At 46.2% G+C, this 18,967-nt stretch overlaps 1 protein-coding gene across 1 annotated transcript in view; it reads right to left on the reverse strand.

Annotated features, from left to right (window-relative positions):
• Positions 1-18,967, reverse strand: part of FAM228B (family with sequence similarity 228 member B) — a 42,528-nt gene continuing 23,561 nt past the window's right edge. The window contains 4 exon segments of the mRNA XM_077926631.1: positions 1-1,673; positions 4,164-4,308; positions 6,180-6,267; positions 7,755-7,832. Coding sequence (XP_077782757.1) covers positions 563-1,673; positions 4,164-4,308; positions 6,180-6,267; positions 7,755-7,832 — 1,422 coding nt within the window. The 3' untranslated portion in view covers positions 1-562.

An 18,967-nucleotide genomic window follows, 5' to 3' on the forward strand; every position in this document is an offset into this window, starting at 1 on the left:
TTAACAAGAACTTCATAATTTTTATGGATTAATTACAAGAATTGAACTGTGTGAAAACATGGTAATGATTTGTGGCATTGACCTACGGAATGGTAAAGAGGGCTTTGGTTCTGACTTATCATGCCTTCAGCAAGATACCAGCTTATTAACAGATAGGAGAGGGATCGAAGAAGTTAATTCTGGGTATCTGCCCGGGGCTATGGCGAGACGCCAGACTTCTCTTTGTCTTGAAGGATAAGTAAAATGGTGTGTGACACAGTGAGAATTGCAGTTCTTGACAGAAAGTGTAAGTGAAGGGAAATGCTGAGGATGGATTACAACATGAAGAGTAAAGACGAACGTAAAGCAAACATTTCACACAGAAATTTACAGGATAAAAACTCCCACTGCAAAATTAATGGATATGGAACAGTTAAATATGAATGAAAGTCATCAGATCAGTGGCTATTAAAATAAAGGATAAAGATCGGAACTGTTATATTTCATAGAATCATAGAATCATAGAGTTGGAATAGACCACGAGGGCCATCGAGTCCAACCCCCTGCCAAGCAGGAAACACCATCAGAGCACTCCTGACATATGGTTGTCAAGCCGCTGCTTAAAGACCCCCAAAGAAGGAGACTCCACCACACTCCTTGGCAGCAAATTCCACTGTCGAACAGCTCTTACTGTCAGGAAGTTCTTCCTAATGTTTAGGTGGAATCTTCTTTCTTGTAGTTTGGATCCACTGCTCCGTGTCCGCTTCTCTGGAGCAGCAGAAAACAACCTTTCTCCCTCCTCTATATGACATCCTTTTATATATTTGAACATGGCTATCATATCACCCCTTAACCTCCTCTTCTCCAGGCTAAACATGCCCAGCTCCCTTAGCCGTTCCTCATAAGGCATCGTTTCCAGGCCTTTGACCATTTTGGTTGCCCTCCTCTGGACACGTTCCAGTTTGTCAGTGACCTTCTTGAACTGTGGTGCCCAGAACTGGACACAGTACTCCAGGTGAGGTCTGACTAGAGCAGAATACAGTGGCACTATTACTTCCCTTGATCTAGAGGCTATACTCCTATTGATGCATCCCAGAATTGCATTGGCTTTTTTAGCTGCTGCGTCACACTGTTGGCTCATGTCAAGTTTGTGGTCAACCAAGACTCCTAGATCCTTTTCACATGTACTGCTCTCAAGCCAGGTGTCCCCCATCTTGTATTTGTGCCTCTAATTTTTTTTGCCCAAGTGCAATACTTTACATTTCTCCCTGTTAAAGTTCATCTTGTTTGTTTTGGCCCAGTTCTCTAATCTGTCAAGGTCGTTTTGAAGTGTGATCCTGTCCTCTGGGGTGTTAGCCAGCCCTCCCAGTTTGGTGTCATCTGCAAATTTGATCAGGATGCCCTTGAGTCCATCATCCAAGTCGTTGATAGAGATGTTGAATAAGACCGGGCCCAAGACAGAACCCTGTGGCACCCCACTAGTCACTCTTCTCCAGGATGAGGAGGAACCATTGATGAGCACCCTTTGGGTTCGGTCAGTCAGCCAGTTACAAATCCACTGAGTGGTAGCATAGTCAAGACCGCATTTTACCAGCTTCTTTACAAGAATATCATGGGGCACCTTGTCGAATGCCTTGCTGAAATCAAGGTAGGCTACATCCACTGCATTCCCTTCATCTACCAGGCTTGTAATTCTGTCAAAAAACGAGATCAGGTTAGTCTGACATGACTTATTTTTCAGAAATCCATGCTGACTATTGGTGATCACAGCATTCCTTTCTAGGTGCTCACAGACTGTTTGCTTAATGATCTGCTCCAGAATCTTCCCTGGTATTGATGTCAGACTGACTGGGCGATAATTATTTGGGTCCTCTCTTTCCCCCTTTTTGAAAATAGGTACAACATTTGCCCTCCTCCAGTCTGCCGGGACTTCGCCTGTTCTCCAGGAATTCTCAAAGATGACTGCCAGTGGTTCTGAAATCACTTCTGCCAGTTCTTTTAATACTCTAGGATGCAGTTCATCTGGCCCTGGAGACTTGAATACATCTAGACTAGCCAAGTATTCTTGTACTATCTCCTTAGTTATTCTGGGCTGTGTTTCCTCTGCTGAATCATTTGCTCCAAATTCTTCAGGTCGGACATTGTTTTCTTTATCGGAGAAGACTGAGGCAAAGAAGGCATTGAGGAGTTCAGCCCTTTCTGTGTCCCCTGTTTGCATTTCACCATCTTCTCCTCTGAGTGACCCCACTGTTTCTTTGTTATTTGAACTAACTAAGAGTATTGGAGCAGGACGAAATAAGAACATTATTCCCCGAAATCCAGAACACAGGAAGTCATTCAAAATTATTTAATTTGGTATTGGATAATTGGCTTTTTTAACTGTATTATAATTTGGTATTGTATTAATGTGGTTTTTATTGGATTATTATAAATGAAAATTAATTTTTAAAAATATTTTTTAAAAATAATCCATGCCAGGAAAACCCTATGCAAAAGGAGCTTTTAAGCTTGCCACCTTCTGTTAAATTGTGTAAGTTAAACACGTGTGAACTTACACAATTTGAACATGGGTTCAAATGCAAGCTGCAACCAAGTCTCAGGGACCAGCACTGCAATCCACCTCCAAGGGTAGGGGGAGAGGGACTTTCCAAGCCATAGAGTGTCACGTGAAGCACTTCCAGATCCTTAGAATCATAGAATTGTGGAGTTGGAAGGCAACCCCCCATGGGTCATCCAGTCCAACCCCCTGGAAAGCAGAAATCACAGCTAAAGAATCCCTGACAGATGATCATTCAACCTCTCTTTAAAAAACCCCAGTGAAAGAGAGGCCACCATCTTCCAAGGTAGCCCGTAGGTTCAGAAAGTTCTTCATAATTTTTAGTTGGAATCTCCTTTCTTATTTGAATCCATTGGTTTGAGTCCTGCCCTCCGGAGCAGCAGTAAACAAGCTGGCTCCACCTACCATGGGTATTTGAAGACAGCCATCATATCTCTCAGGTTCCTCTTTTCCAGGCTAAATATACCGAGCTCCTTCAGACCCTGGATCACCTTGGGCACATGTTCCAGCTTGTCAATAGCCCAGAACCAGACATGGTACTCCAAGTGTACTCTGACCAAGGCAGAGTAGAGCAGTACTACAACTTCCCTTGATCGGTACACTAGATTTCTGTTGACGCAGAGTTCTCCAAGAGATTTTATTATGACTGAGCCACTGGTTCATAAGAACATTTGCCAACATTTGCCCAAAACCTGACGACTCTGCAGTCCTGGCTTTGGAAATAGATCATTTCCAGAAAACCACTACAGTGGTATCTCGGTTCTTGAACATAATCTGTTCCGAAAGACTGTTCAAGTTCCGAAACATTTGAAAACTGAGGCGCAAAGGGCTGTCTGCAAATTCAATTGAGAAAACTGAAAAACACGCAGTGGAAGGCAATCGCTACTAAAAATGGTGATACTCCCTACCCTCACAAACAGGCAAAACACCTGCCCACTCTCAGAAAGTAGACTAAAGATAAAGAATCAAAAGGTAGTCAACTTCCTCAAAGAGCCACATCTATAAACAAACAGATAATGAGTGAGTACTGGTCAAACAAGGAAATGCCAGCCAATTCCTGGTTAATGATGGTTTCAGGGGGGGGGGGGGGGAAACAGTACAGATGAATGCATTTATGCTTTGTGATTATGACAGCATTTAGAAGATGGAGAGTTCAGATGATGAAACACCTCAGGTCAGGCATGTCCAACTCCCAAGATACCGTGATCTACTCCCAGTATAAAAAAACTGGCAGTGATCTACCCATTATCCTGGGAGGGAGGAGGAGCATGTGTGGGGTGGGTGGACTGCCCAGAGTTGTTGAGCTTTTGGGGGGAGGATTGCACAGTTTTTTAGCTTCTCTCCCATAAATTTTTGTACATGATAAGGATCCCGCGATCTACCAGGATCAGCCAGGGATCTACCGGTAGATCACAAAGTACAGGTTGGACATCCCTGCCTTAGGTGTAACCAACAGCCCTTTCTTCAACGGAAAAGAAAGCATGCACACATTTAAGCTTTTAAATTAAAACCACTTGCTATGTTATTCACACATTCCATGGTAAGTCCATAAAACAGCTCTACAGCTCTCTCTTGTGTGAAATATGGAATAAAGAGAATTTCTTTAAGAAGCAGTGACAAACTTTACCGGCTCTTTTGACGAATCTCACTTTCTATGTACCCAGCTGGAATTTTTAACCACTCTATTGGATTCATAAGTTGCCGACTCAACGGAAGGAGTGGCAGTTCTGCCTTATGGAGCTCATTCATCTCTTTGGAGGAAAATACTTTTCCTGTAGGAAGTCAAAAGTATGAAGGTTATTTCCATAAACTGGACTGGCTGCTTTCAGAGAGAAAGGAAAGGCAAAACTAAGGTCAAATTCACTCCTCTCAGATATATAGCACCACCAACTTTACCACTTTATAAACTTTGGGGAAAGACCAAACGAACCTAAGTGATTATATCTGCATCCTTCAGTTCCTCCATCCTGTATCTCGAGTCAAAATGGCCATAGCCAGAGGATGGAAAACAGATCCCGACTTTTATATCCACCCTTGGTATAGTTGCCTAGCCCCTGTGGAAAGGCCAGCCCATGATGTGTGGTGGGCTGAAGGCCAAGCCAAGCCAGATATGTTTGATGCAGCGAAGTTCCCAATCTTTTCCTTTATAAATACCGTATTTTTCGCTCTATTAGATGCACCGGACCACAGGACGCACCTAGTTTTTAGAGGGGGAAATCAAGGGAAAAAAATCCCCCCCAGCCCCAAAGAGCAACGGACAGGCTGCACGCTTCCTCTTTAGCCTTGAGCAGCATCTTTAGCCTTGCGCAACGGGATGGATCGTGCCCGCTGTCCACTGGGGCTGGACTAGATGACTCCTGGGGTTCCCTTCCAACCCTGCAATTCTGTGACCTCGGAAGTTGTTGGGGGTCTCCACCACTGGAGGCTTTTAAGCAGTGGTTGGGGGACCATCTGCCTGGCGTTCTTTAGCTGTGATTCCTACTTTGTGAGGGGGCTGGGCTAGATGACCCTCGGGTGGCCCTCCCAACTCTATACAGTCCTACACTTCTGCAGCAGGAGATCCACAGCCACTTCACACAATGCCCACTCCCAATTTTCATTGGAGAGACATGTGGCTTCACTGTCTAGGTAGGTACCCCCCTACCTGCCACTCTTCCCTCACCCCACTTAAGCCGAGGGAATTCCTGCCCAGAGAAGCTCCCAGGTGAGGCAAGGGTTAAGATCTACCTCTGGTAAATGGCTTTGTATCCTCCCTCTTTCCCTTTTCTCTTCTTCTTCTATGCTAGTTCCTTCTCTTGTGTTTTGTTTAATCTGTTTTTTATTGTATACTAAAATAAAAGCTGCAAAGTTTCCTTTTTTATAATATTCCCCCCCTCCAAACTAAAATGTTAATCTAGATAAAAACACTGATCCAGAGGAAAATAAGGGGGTGGAGAAAGGACGAAAAAAGAAAAAGAGGTAGAGATAGATTTTTAAAAAGTTGGCTTCTTTAGCCTTGTGCAGCCTCCCGCGGCTGGAGAGGCGTGCTAGGCAAAAGAGGAAGCCCGAGCAGCGAGCGGGATGGATCCCGCTCGCTGCCCGGGCTTCCTCTTTAGCCTTGCACAGCCTCCCACGACTGGAGAGATTGTGCAAGGCTTTTCTAGAGGAGGGAGAAGGGACTGACTGGCCGCGTCAGTCCCTTCTCCCTCCTGGGGAAAAGCCCGCAAGAGCCGCGCGAAGCTTGTGTGTGGCTCTTGGGGGCTTTTCCTGCTTGCCTCCCCCCCTGCATTCGCTCCATAGGATGCACAGACTTTCCCCCTTAGTTTTTAAGACGGAAAAACTGCGTCCTATGGTGCGAAAAATACGGTACTTCCTCCAAGAGTCTGAAGCCATCCAGTGCTCATGCTGGGTTCTGGAGAGGATACATCAGATAATTCTCTTTTTAAGTGCTTCTCTGTCCTTATTACTTATGGGATTTAACAATGTAAAATTATTTGTGAGAGACCAGGGTGTGTGGGTTTATTCGTGTTGCCTTTATTCTATTGTTTTATACAAAATCAATAGAACATATCTGAGGTTGGGGGGAACTAGTCTATTGGACATTAAGTCTTGAAACAGGATGTGTCACAGAAGCCCATAGCCAAGCTCTGCAGCATAGAAATACCTGTGTCACACTGCTGAATAATGCCAGCCTCAAGGTATCTTCCTCGTATCTCCTTTAACAAGGGATCGTATAAAGGTGGAACTGAAACCTATTAAAAATACAGGCAAGTTCTTACTTCCTTTCCCTTTTTAAAATTATTTATGAAGTCTTAACATTCACAGCACATGAACAACCAAACATAAATGTTACACAGCGCACAGTATTTTTCCAGCTTGTTTTATTAGTAGTAGTAGCATTAGTAGTAGTAATAGTAGTAGTACTTCACCCATCTTACTGGGTTGCCCCAGCCACTCCAGGTGGCTTCCAACATATATAAAAAACATTGTGCATTAAAAAGCTTCCCTATACAGGACTGTCTACTCATCTCCTTGACATCTGCTGGATGTCCCGAAGGGAGGGCACCACCACTGAGGCCTTCTGCCTGATTCCCTGTAGCTTCACTTCTCACAGTGAGGGAACTGCCAGAAGGCCCTTGGAGCTGGACCTCAGTGTCCGGACAGAATGATGGGGGTGGAGATGCTCCATTAACTATACTGGGCCGAGGCCATTTAAGGCTTTAAAGCTCAACACCAACACTTTGAATTGTGCTCAGAAACGTACTGGAAGCCAATGTGGGTCTTTTAGGACCATATAGAATAGACAGTATATTGGTACATAGCTCCAATCCATGTGTATAGAACAGCAGACTCAAATCCAAACACATCTAAGTATTCGTAACTGATGGCATACATGGGAGTGGGCATGCTGAGGATCTGGGGATCCACTTATAAATCCCATCAAAACATCCATTTCAGAAGAGAAGTTTTGGTTTATGGCATATATAGTTTGGTGCTTAAGAGAACAAGTTCAGATTTTGGAGTTTCTTGTGAAAAGTTTACTCCCATTTCCCACTCTTCTTCTTCCCCCCCCCCCAAGTCCAAATTCAAGCCACTGGGAACTGAGAAAAGAAAGTCCACAGCCACAGTACTGTGGGGGATTCATGAAATGTGAATTGTGTATGTCCAAGGGTGGGGAAGAAAATGTGAGGATCCTGATGGGAAAGGTCAAGGGTGTGAAGGTGTGTTTGCCAGTGGGCAATTCCCTAAACTGCCAAATAATTCACAATGTGAATGCGTCTCCACCCCCATCGTTCTGCCCGGACGCTGAGGTCCAGCGCCGAGGGCCTTCTGGGGTTCCCTCACTGCAAGAAGCAAAGCTACAGGGAACCAGGCAGAGGGCCTTCTCAGTAGTGGCACCCGCCCTGTGGAACACCCTCCCATCAGATGTCAAAGCGATAAACAACTACCTGACATTCAGAAGACATCTTAAGGCAGCCCTGTTCAGGGAAGTTTTTAATGTGTGATATTTTGGTGTATTTTTGGTTTCTATGGAAGCCGCCCAGAGTGGCTGGGGAAACCCAGCCAGATGGGCGGGGTACAAATAATAAATTATTTATTTATTTATTTATTTATTTTGTAAAAATTGTTAATGCATACACATCCCTTCACAGGCTCTGCCCGTGATGCCAAGAAACCAATACAATTCTCATCAGTGCTTAGTCAACGTGCAATAAATTCAGCATGTTGGCTCTCCTACCTTGCAAGTGTTTGTAGAATACTTCAGAAAGAAAGGATCATAAGAGGAAGTATTATAGCTTTCTAAAAATGCACTGCCCTGTAAAAGAAGAAAAAGTGAAAGTCAAGCTATGGCTGCAACAATAATAGCAGGTAGCTAATATTTTCTATGTAATCCCTAAAGTATACCTTTCAGATAAAGTATCGTAGATGAATATTCACAGTACCTCAACATTTAGCTAGCATTTACTCCATCAACTTAATGCATCAATGGCACCATTGATTTCATAAATCAAGTCACAATAGTAACTTTTTAATCTTTCAGCATTACCAAGGTTGTCATTTTTTGTACAATGCTTTAAGCTCTCTGTTACCAAAAACAGGTTTTGTGGTCACTAAATGTCAAATTACATATAGCATTAAGCTCATATTTTTTAAGGTGTACTTATCACCAGCAATTCTCTCCCCCCCCAAAAAAAAGTATCTGTGTGACAACCCCTCCGCAGCCCTCCGAAAGTCAGGTAAGTGAGGCACTGGCCTTTGGGAAGGGGTGAAGCTCTGGCAGGGCCCTAGAGCCCTCCCACCTTCTTCACAAAGGCGGAAAGCGTTTTAGGGCTGGTGGGGTGTCAAATGTTACCAGGGGGCAACAAAAAAGGCCTTCAGGCTGTGGGTTGGACCACCCTGAGATAAACCTTTCTCCTCACACTGCTTCCTTCTCTATCAAAAGGTGCTATTTGCTTCACTATATGAAGTAGAAACTTCAGAGTAAAAATAAGTTGTGAGGTATTTTCAGGAGGAAAACAGCATGTGTCCATGTCATGGTATTGCCAGAGAATGCAGGGGAGGAGCAGACAGGCAGAGGGAGGGGGGCAGGAAGTGGCAATTGAGGAAAGAGGGGAAAGCCAGGAGGCAGGACGGCTCACAAATGTGGAACCAGAGCCTCAACACCACACAGGAAGTTCTGGCACAGACAGTGAAACAATGCCTATTCCGTCTGCCAGGGAAAGGAGAGTGTTAAAGAGGAGAGGCATCAAGTGAAACTTCCCCGCCTTTTCTGTTGGAGAAGGAGCTGGAATAAGCCACTCCCAGAATCTGAGCCGGAGGATTCGGATGCATGATTGTAATGTGCTGCCTGTACATATGTAAAATAAAGACTGTATATATATATATATATATATATATATATATATATATATATATCTGAGTGAGCAGAGGTATTTCTTGCGAAGAGCATTCATAAGCCATCACAGTCCATGAGGCTTTTTAAAAAAAATATTCCCATCTGACATAGTCCTCCCCCCACAGAAATACTTTGTCTGAAAAAATGAAGTTGTCAGTACTAAGTATGCTTAAAAATTGTGCTGAACATAACATTTAATTTGAAGAACTTCTAAATCAAAGAGTGGGACACATGACAAAACTACACCGTACTGTTATCTTTAAGCCTGTATATCTGCTCCAAAACAAGAAACCTTGCAATCTGCAGCTCCATGGAGGAGCTAAGGCTTTCCAACAAAAACAAGTTGGCATCCCCACTTAAGTGCAGCACAGGAGTCTTTTGCCAATGGCATTCACAGGAGAAACCACATCACAAACCAGGTAGCTCAGGCGTTATCACATACAGGTGAGGCCTTCAATACACAGCTTGGAAACACAAGTTAAGCTTTCATTTCATTGCAAGGACTGTAGCCCTGCAAACAAATGTAGGATACATCCCTGCTCCATTGAGCTTACAATCTTGTATGGTATACACCTTTGTGTAGTACACACCTTTTGGAGTCAAAGTGTTGCATCAGACAGTTGATAAACGATGTCCTTAACTGTCCTGCTTGGTTCTCTCTTTCACTTCATGATATCCACAGTGCAGGTAACACTGAACACAGAGTATCTCACCACACAATTCATCAGCAGCATTGACAGAACACATGAGAAACATTAGAAAGTGTGAGTCCCTGAACCTTGTCTACCGTGGCTGGCGCTTTTTGCAGGCCATGGCACTGAAGGGACCCCAAGCGTCTTCCGTCTTCAAGGATATTTTGTAGTGTCACTATTCTTGGGCCGAGCCTGATATCTCCTGTAGGACTGGATCGGTGGAGGTATAGGGAGAAAGAAAGGGTTATGGGAATGGTAAGCACTGAAGTCACGAAGAGGCTCGTGTTCTGAAGGTGGAGGCTGCTGTGTAGGTAGAGATAGTTCAGAAGCTGAAGCGTCAGAAGGGGGCTCAGAAGCAGCAGCTGGAGGAGCAGCAGGAAGACGAGGCAGGGAGACATTTTGCAAAGCAGCTGAAGGACCTGGCAGTTCTGAGGAGGTCAGCTGTAAGAAGGGAGACTGAAAGAAAAGAGAAGGCGAGTGGAGGAAAGGGGGAACTGGAGGAAGCAAATGAAAGAAATGAGGCGGGACTGAGGGAGGAAGCATGACGGAGGGGAGAACAACAATTGGTGGACATGTGGAAGGGGAGACGGAAAGGAGAGAAAATGGAAATGGGGGCAGAAAAGAGGGAAAGTATGAGCCAGAGGAAGAAGACTCAAAAAGTGGGTGGAAAGGGGGAAGAAGCACACAAAGGGAGGCTGGGGAACCAGGATCAGATGAAGCCTAACGGAACGGAAGACAAAAAGGCAAAGGACAAAACAAATACATGAACAGAAAAGCACAGAAGGCAACAGCTAATATAAGGAAATTACAATTCCAGTATGGTAAGCGCCGCTCTTCCTTTGTATAAAAGGTGCATACTGATTTATTTTAGATTCAGGTAGGTAGACGTGTTGGTCTGACATAGTCAAAATAAAAATAAAAATAACTGTCTGAAGAAGTGTGCATGCACACAGAAGCTTATACCCATAACAAACTTAGTTGGTCTCTAAGATGCTACTAGACAATTTTTTATTTTTTTATTTTATTTGTATACCACCCTTCATCCAAAGATCACAGGACAGTTCACAACATAAAAATAGAAAATATGGACCCAATCCTAGGAATCATTTGTAAATATACCTCTACCTGTCCCTATTTACAAGGGGCAGCCCCTTTTCTCTACTACATTACACCCCCCCCCCCATAAATCAAATCACTGACCCAATTTTTGCAGATGTTTTGTTGAAATGTCATTAGTGTGAACGGCTGGTCTCAGTTTTCAGGCTTCAGCAACCTGCACCAGGTCTTCAGAAATATCTGAGTGGGAGTTTGAAGTTTGCCTCAGGCGCACAAGTGTGTGCACTCTAAGGGCATTTCCCACAGCAGTAGCTGAAGTTCATTATGAACAGACTGAAGGCCATTCAGAGTTTTGTTAATTCTATCTTTTACAGCCAAACAAGGGAACAAGTTGTTGGGAACAAGCTGTTGCAGCATAAATTATACAGTATGCCGCAGACAGGATAGCATCTTCAGCAACATGTAATAATAACTGCGTTTCTAGTTTCATCTGTGAAACATGGCTGGGTAGGTAATTGCTTGCTTTGTGTTCCAAAAGAAACGGATTCTTGTCCTTCAAAACTGTGTCTGCCCACAAACATGCAAACAGATAAGCAACCACAAGTAATTTTATATGGTAGTACACAGCCCTAAAGAGAGTATGAAATCTGAAAACTAATTTTTAAAAACTGAAAGCTGTGTACATTGGAAAATGTGCCGTCATACATGTTTTCAATATTGGATTATGTCTTTTTGTTTAATCCTGTGCTCTTGAGTCTCTCTCTCTCTCTCTACAAAACCCAACCACTCACTGGCCTCCGTGGTTAGTTGCTAATTTTGTGGTATTTTCATTAGCAAGAAGCAAAGCCAGGAGGAGAGGGCAAGCGATGATACTGCTTACGTAGAACGACATTATATTTCAGAGAACAGTGACTTAAGCTTTGCCCATATTAGGGTGTAAACATGCATGTGGATTGAACAAATCTGATTTTTCTGCATGTGCTTTTGCCCACATATGAGAACTCTGAATTTTATGCCTGTGTCTATCTCAATGTTTCTCACTGACAATTGTGGGCAGTGCCTGAGGAGATCTATCTGTGCTATATTCTTGTCTGCTCTCAGCTTCCCCTAGCTTACTGCTTCCGCACGATCCATTTTCCCCCATTTAACTTCTTTCTTGTTTTTGGTGCATTTATCTGGAAGTTCCAGACATCAGTTCCTTCATGACACATGTGCAAGTTTCGTTTCCCTGTGCGCACACACATTTTTAAAAAAAACATTTTTGCCCACAGCATTATGCACCCAAGAACTTCCAGTAAAGCAAACATTTCAAACATGTTTCACAGTGGGCAAAATGAGGGTTTGGTCTTCCTAAAAACAAAGTAATGAAAATAGATGCATGGGGTTTTTATATTTTAGTTAGTTATTTAGTTATTAACCTTGTTAGTCATGTGTTATACAAAAAGATCTAAAACAACTTACAACACATTTAAAACAGAAGCATGACAGGCTCTTCTTGATTCCTCCCCACATCTGCAGCTACGCGTCCCGCCCTGGAGAGAACCAGCAGTACCAGCAAAGAGCAACTAGGTGGGTGGAGTTGTGGGTACCTCCAGTCTCCCGGACCTCCCCCACTTCAGAAAGACACCATGCCGTGTGGAAAACATTGCCTCCAGCAACCACTGGAAGTAGCATCAGGTTTGTGCGTTACAAATACAAAGATGCATTACAAGCAAAAAGAAAGAAAAAGTAAATTCCATGCAGTCACAAGTGTGTTCAAGGCAGGACAGGGAGAGAAGACCTATAGGAGGAGGAATTTGGAGAGCATTTGTTCTTCGTTCTTCTCATTCCCCACCTCCTATACCTGCTTACATCGTAAGGGGACATGTGCAAGCCGGGTAAGTTAATAGGAAGCACAAGGTTCTGAAGAAGACAGGAAGTACTGGTAGTGTATTTCGCCACTTGAGTTAATGAACTACAAGCTCCATGATTCCAAGAAAATGACAATGCCAGTGTCACTTGCCTGAAAGAAGAAAGACATCAGACCTCTTTGCCATGACTCACAAGCCAAAGACCTGGACTGTGTCATAGGCTGAAAAGGACAATGTTCTGATCTCATCTTTGGGGGAGAACTGCCAGGACCATCTTCAGGACTCAAGGACCTGAGGATGCCACCCTAGCACCCATCCCTGATTCAGAGAAGCACCCTCTCATGGTTACCCTTGTCACCTCAGCCAACGGCTGCAAGGGCACTTAAGCCACCCAGCTCCTCTGGGCAGACAGAGCCAACCTATTGTAGGCTTTAGTCAAGAGACTCAGCTCACTCATACAGCTACCAGAATAGGACCTTGGGAACTCTCCAAGGTCCTGCAGGGGACTTCAACTCCTGACCTGACCTCTTGACTGGGCATCAGCAGGCTTCTCCTATGTGCCTTGAGCTCACATAGAACATGGCACCTTGCTGACTACTATCCCTTCCCCAACATTATTTTTTTCCTGTGGGGAGGGGAGAATAGACAGCGTAGCAGTTAGCAGAGGTCCTGGGGAGTGAGCAGAACCATGATGAGGAGCTGTTTGACATGGGTTATGCTCACTTCAATTCTCCTTGCAAGAATTGAAACAGGGGTGCTCTCAAAGTTAAGCATCCCTGCTTTAAATATCTGCCTCATTCCTTAAAACAAACACCATGGATTACTGCAATCCGCTCTATGTGCGGCTATCCTTGAGGATAGTCCAAAAGCTGCAGTTGGTGCAAAATGCAGTGGCTCAACTGCTCACAGGACAGGTTATCACCAACAAGTTACCCTATTGTTGAAATAATTGCACTGCCTGCAAATTAGTTATGAGCTGAGTTCAGGCTACTAGTCTTGGTGTATAAAAGTCCTATACACCTTGGGACCAGCATACCTAAAAGATTGTCATACCCTTTATATATCCAATTGATAACTGAACTCTGCAGGTGAGGGCCTCCTGCAGTTACTTTTCAGGAAGATCTTATTGGGAAGTCCATTTCACATGGTGTAGGACTCAGGCTTTTAATGTTGTGGCACCTACCATTTGGAATTCCTTGCCCTTGAATATTCAACAGACACTGTCTCTGTAATCTTTCTGGTGCCCATTTAAGACCTTCCATTTTCAGCAAGCCTTTTAAGCTGAGTTATCCCCTAAATTCAATTGCTTGAGCCTTTGGAAGAGGACTGATAACTTTCAAATTATTCCTCCACAGCTGAGATTCCAGTAGGGATCTGAATGTTTATCTGAAATGCTTTGATACATTTCAGTAATCCTCTCGTGTGTGTTCAAACACTGCTCAAAATCATCCATTTTTTATGCATCTCTGAAACTTCTATTTTAAGAGCGGTCATATCAGACTCAATCTCAGCTGGATCTTTCTGAATTGGCTTGAGAGCTGCTAAGATCTCTTGTACAGCACCAGAGCTCAGGTCTGTTCCAGTCTCCCCTGCCATCAGTTGTGCAGCTGAACTGGCAGCAGCTCCTGTTTCCTTCCTTTGTGTCAGGGAACTGCCATCGGAAGGACAGGAGGTGGAAAGGCTCACTGAGGTTGAGAGAGACGTAGCAGCTGAAGAGGGAACCAGTAGGGGGAGAGAAGGAACTCCAAGGGAAAGTGAGTCGGAGGGATGGCTCAGAGACGCTTCCAGCGAAAACAGTGGGGAGGTCTCAGGACCTCCTAAAGGGACACCCACTCCTCGCCGGAAACTGTCACGCAGAGAGTCCAGAAGACGTGTTTCCGTTAAGGAGCTTTGGAAAAGCGGGAAGGGAAAGGGGAACGTTGGAGGGATTTCCGCATTCCAGACATTCCAGAGCCACCTTTCCCGCCGGCAGAGCCGATGGAAATTGGAACAGCGCGGGCGCGCGCAGTTTCAAATCCCAGTGAAGGGCGGAAGAAGGAGGGGAAGAGCGCCAAGAAATGTTATCTCTGCCAACAGCCAGGTCACTTTGCCAGAGTCTGCCCACAAAGAAAGGAATGGCAAGGGATGGCAGGAGCTGTTGGGGAAAAAGAGGAGGAAGGCAAGGAGCAAGTAAAAGCCAACGCCTGGCTGCCACCGTCGGGGCACAGCAGCCAGGCCAAAGAGCAGTGAAAGTGCCCACGCCGGAACCTCCAAGACCTGCTTTAGTGATAGAGGTGTTACTAGAGCTGCCAAACGGACACCCACTAAAGATCAAGGCGCTTTTGGATTCAGGCAGCTCCTGTAATTTCATGAGTAAGGAGTTTGCAGCTGAGCACCAGATACAGACTATCCCTTTAAGTAACCCCTTGCAGGTGACCACGATTGACGGCAGAGAGCTGTTGGGAGGAGAAGTTAGCCAACAGACTGTCCCGATGATAATGAGGGTGGCAAGGCACACCGAACGGATAGCGTTTAATGTGGCCACCTTGGGAGGAGCTCCCATTATTTTGGGGATGAGCTGGCTGGCGCTACACGATCCGCTAGTGGGCTGGCATCAGAGGGTGGTCTCCTTTGGGTCAGCGCATTGCCTAGAACACTGCAAAGAGGGAATGGTTCCGGGAGGAGCCAGAGTCACCCTAGCCGGGATGGAAGTAACGGATAAAGGGAAGGTGCCCCCGCAATACGCAGATCTGAGCAACGTATTCAGCGAAAGGGAAGCAGACAAACTGCCGCCGCATAGACCCTTTGACTGTCAAATCAATCTACTCCCTGGAGCCCAACTCCCAGTGGGCAAGCTGTACGCCATGTCAGACAGGGAGATGCAGGAGTTGAGGGAGTTCATTGACAAAAACCTGAAACGAGGTTTCATCAGAGAGTCCCGAGCGGTGGGGGGCAGCCCAGTGTTTTTTGTGGACAAAAAAAACACAGATAAGCCGAGGCTTGTAGTGGACTTTAGGGCCCTGAATGCAGTGTCGGAACCCCTGGCTTTCCCTATGCCCCGAATTGATGACATTTTGACTAGGGTGAGGAAGGGAAAGATTTTTACAAAACTGGACCGGCGGGGGGCGTACAACCTGATACGAATAAGGAAGGGGGATGAATGGAAAACCACCATGTTCACCCCTTTGGGAGCCTTTGAATATCTCGTTATGCCCTTCGGTCTACAAGCCGGCTCGGCATGTTTTCAAGCCTTTATGAACCACGTCCTGGGACCTTTGCTCTACAAGAATTGTGTGGCCTTTTTAGACGATGTGTTGGTGTATTCGGAGAATGAGGAGCAGCATGTGAGGGACGTTCAAGAAGTGTTGGGCAGGCTGCAAGCCAACCAGCTGTGGGTGAAACTGGAGAAGTGTCAGTTTCATACCAAGGAGGTGGAATTCCTGGGGTACCGCTTGTCGGACAAGGGATTGGCCATGGATCCAGGCAAGGTCCAAGCGGTACTGGAATGGAAAACACCGAAGACCAAGAAGGATGTGCAAAGATTCCTGGGGTTTGGGAACTTTTATCAGAAGTTCATCAAGAACTTTGCCCACTTGACGGCTCCCATCACCGACTGCCTCAGCAGCAAGAAGAAATTTGTTTGGACGGCGGAGGCGGAGCGAGCTTTTGAAGAACTGAAAAGGGCTTTCGCCTCGGAAGAACAACTTCTGCATGTGGATTTACAAAAACCCATGAGAGTGGAAACCGATGCGTCCGACCGGGCGGTAGGGGCGGTGCTTCTTCAACCGGGGAGGAGTACGTCGGAGTGGAGACCGTGTGCCTTCTTCTCGCGGAAGCTGAATAAATCCGAGAGGAACTACACGGTGTATGACCGGGAACTACTCGCCATTCACGAAGCGTTCCGGAGGTGGAGACATTTATTAATTGGGGCACAACACAAGGTGCAAGTGTGCATCGACCACAAGAATTTAGAGTATTGGAGAACGGCTCGAGTGCTCAACCAACGACAAGTGAGATGGGCACAGGAGTTCTCCAAATTCCACTTTGAAATTCGTTATGTGCCAGGCCCAGAAAACGTCAGGGCGGACGCTCTCTCACGCAAACCAGAGTATTTGGAGGGGGAGGGGGCAATCGAAGAGAGACATGTCATCCCTGAGGACCGCTGGGTGTGTGGGGCGGCGCTGGTGGGGCAACGAGAACTGGTAGAGGAAACGGAAAATGATGAATATGCCCAGGATAAGCTCAGAGGTCTCAGGGGGGAGGGCGAGAGCCCCGGGGGTTTTGAGGAAAGAAATGGGGCATTGTATTACAAAGGGGCACTGTATATACCCGAAGGGGAATTGAGGGGGAGAGTACTCAAGCAGTTGCACGATAGTCCCACGGCGGGACATTTTGGGCAACACAAGACCATGTGGTTGGTTACCAGGGAATTTTGGTGGCCCAAGGTGAGGGAAGATGTAAGGGAGTATGTAAGAGGGTGTGACCAATGTCAGCGAGCCAAAGGGGAAAGACGGGCGCCGGCAGGGTTATTAGAACCATTACCCACGCCAGAACGACCTTGGGAAGCGGTATCGATAGATTTTATGACGGATCTGCCGAAGTCCAAGGGGAAAACAGCCATCATGGTAGTAGTAGACCTGTTAACTAAGATGTGCCACTTTGTAGCATGCTCACATGCAGTCACAGCGGAAGAAACCGCGAAGTTGTTTGTAGAACACATCTTTAGGTTGCACGGCGCCCCCTTGAGGGTGATCTCAGACAGGGGCAAACAATTTACGTCCAGGTTCTGGAGGAAGCTCATGAGCTTGCTGCACGTGGAGGTCAATTTTTCGACTGCCCGGCACCCTGAAACCAACGGGCAGGCGGAAAGAGCAAATGGTATCCTCCAACAATACCTGAGGTGTTATGTCAATGACAGAGAGAACGATTGGGTCGAAAAGTTGGCGCTGGCAGAATTTGCCTACAATAATGCGGAGAATGTGTCCACAGGGATGAGCCCCTTTTTGGCTAATTACGGGTGTCACCCCAGGGCATTTCCAGGGGATGGAGGGGAGAGATGGAGCGTCCCAGCGGCCGAACATTTTGTAGAAGAGATGGAAGCGATCCATCATCAGCTCCAGCTCAACTTAGAAAGGGCCAAGGCACAATATAAGAAGCAGGCAGACAAGAACAGAAGGGAAGGTGAAACCATAAGGGTGGGGGATCAGGTGTGGCTGTCAACCCAAGGGTTGCCTTTCAAAGGGGGTTGTAAGAAATTGAGACCCAAAAGATTGGGACCCTTTGAGGTCATTCAGCAGGTCAACCCAGTGGCTTTCAAACTCCGGTTGCCCAACCACATGAAATTGCACCCAGTGTTCCACAAGTCGTTACTGTCACCGTACAGGGGGGGACGTGAAGGGGAGCACGCCAGGGGACCAGCCTTGGAAGAAAGGGAACGCAGCAACCATGTAGCGGAAATCCTCGATTCCAGGTGGAAGGGAAATCAGGTGGAGTATTTGGTGGCGTGGGAAGGGGAACCGGAGTCAGAAAACACCTGGGTGACTGCAGGGGAGGTCAATGACGAGGTTTTAATAGAAACGTTCCACCAAAGATTCCCGAGGAAACCTCAGCCGGTAGCAAGGTTTAGGAGGGAGTATTTCGGCACCACCGACGAGGAAGAGGAACTGGAAGGATTCGCGGATTCGGAGTTGGAAGAGGGAATTGACTCCGATGACGAGGAGTACCGGGAGACCAGGGACAGCAACAAGTGGAGGGAAGTGTTCGAAACTTCGGAAGATGAGGGAGGTTCTTTCAGGGGTTTTACCTCCTCACCGCCCATAGAGGAGGGGACGGGAGGGGGTGAAGGGGGCCCTGGAGGGGAGGTGGATGTCAGGGAACTGCCATCGGAAGGACAGGAGGTGGAAAGGCTCACTGAGGTTGAGAGAGACGTAGCAGCTGAAGAGGGAACCAGTAGGGGGAGAGAAGGAACTCCAAGGGAAAGTGAGTCGGAGGGATGGCTCAGAGACGCTTCCAGCGAAAACAGTGGGGAGGTCTCAGGACCTCCTATAGGGACACCCACTCCTCGCCGGAAACTGTCACGCAGAGAGTCCAGAAGACGTGTTTCCGTTAAGGAGCTTTTATGTTGGAAGAGATTCCGAAAGCAACCACTTTCGGACTCTACTAGCGACTGACGCAGCCATGCCGGAGGGGCTCCGTCACAGGCAGAGGTTTGAGAACCTGATCAAACTCTGAGGGACTTGCATTTTACGCACAAGCAGCTCATTATCCCATCACACTTTGGTATTCCTGTTACTCATTATCAAAGATAGCGTAGAGAAACAAAGAGAATATCTGCCCAATTTGTGAAGTTCTTTTGCTCAGACAGTCTGGTAATCAAGTTGTCCTGAAGGCAGTTAGAAGACAGGAGAAGGGAATTGCTGCTCATGGCGCCATGTGCAGACGAGAAGATTTTTTCAAACAGGACATTGCCAGCACTATA

The sequence above is a fragment of the Podarcis muralis genome, chromosome 3 (genome assembly GCF_964188315.1).
Source record: "Podarcis muralis chromosome 3, rPodMur119.hap1.1, whole genome shotgun sequence".
In the NCBI taxonomy this organism is placed as follows: domain Eukaryota; kingdom Metazoa; phylum Chordata; class Lepidosauria; order Squamata; family Lacertidae; genus Podarcis; species Podarcis muralis.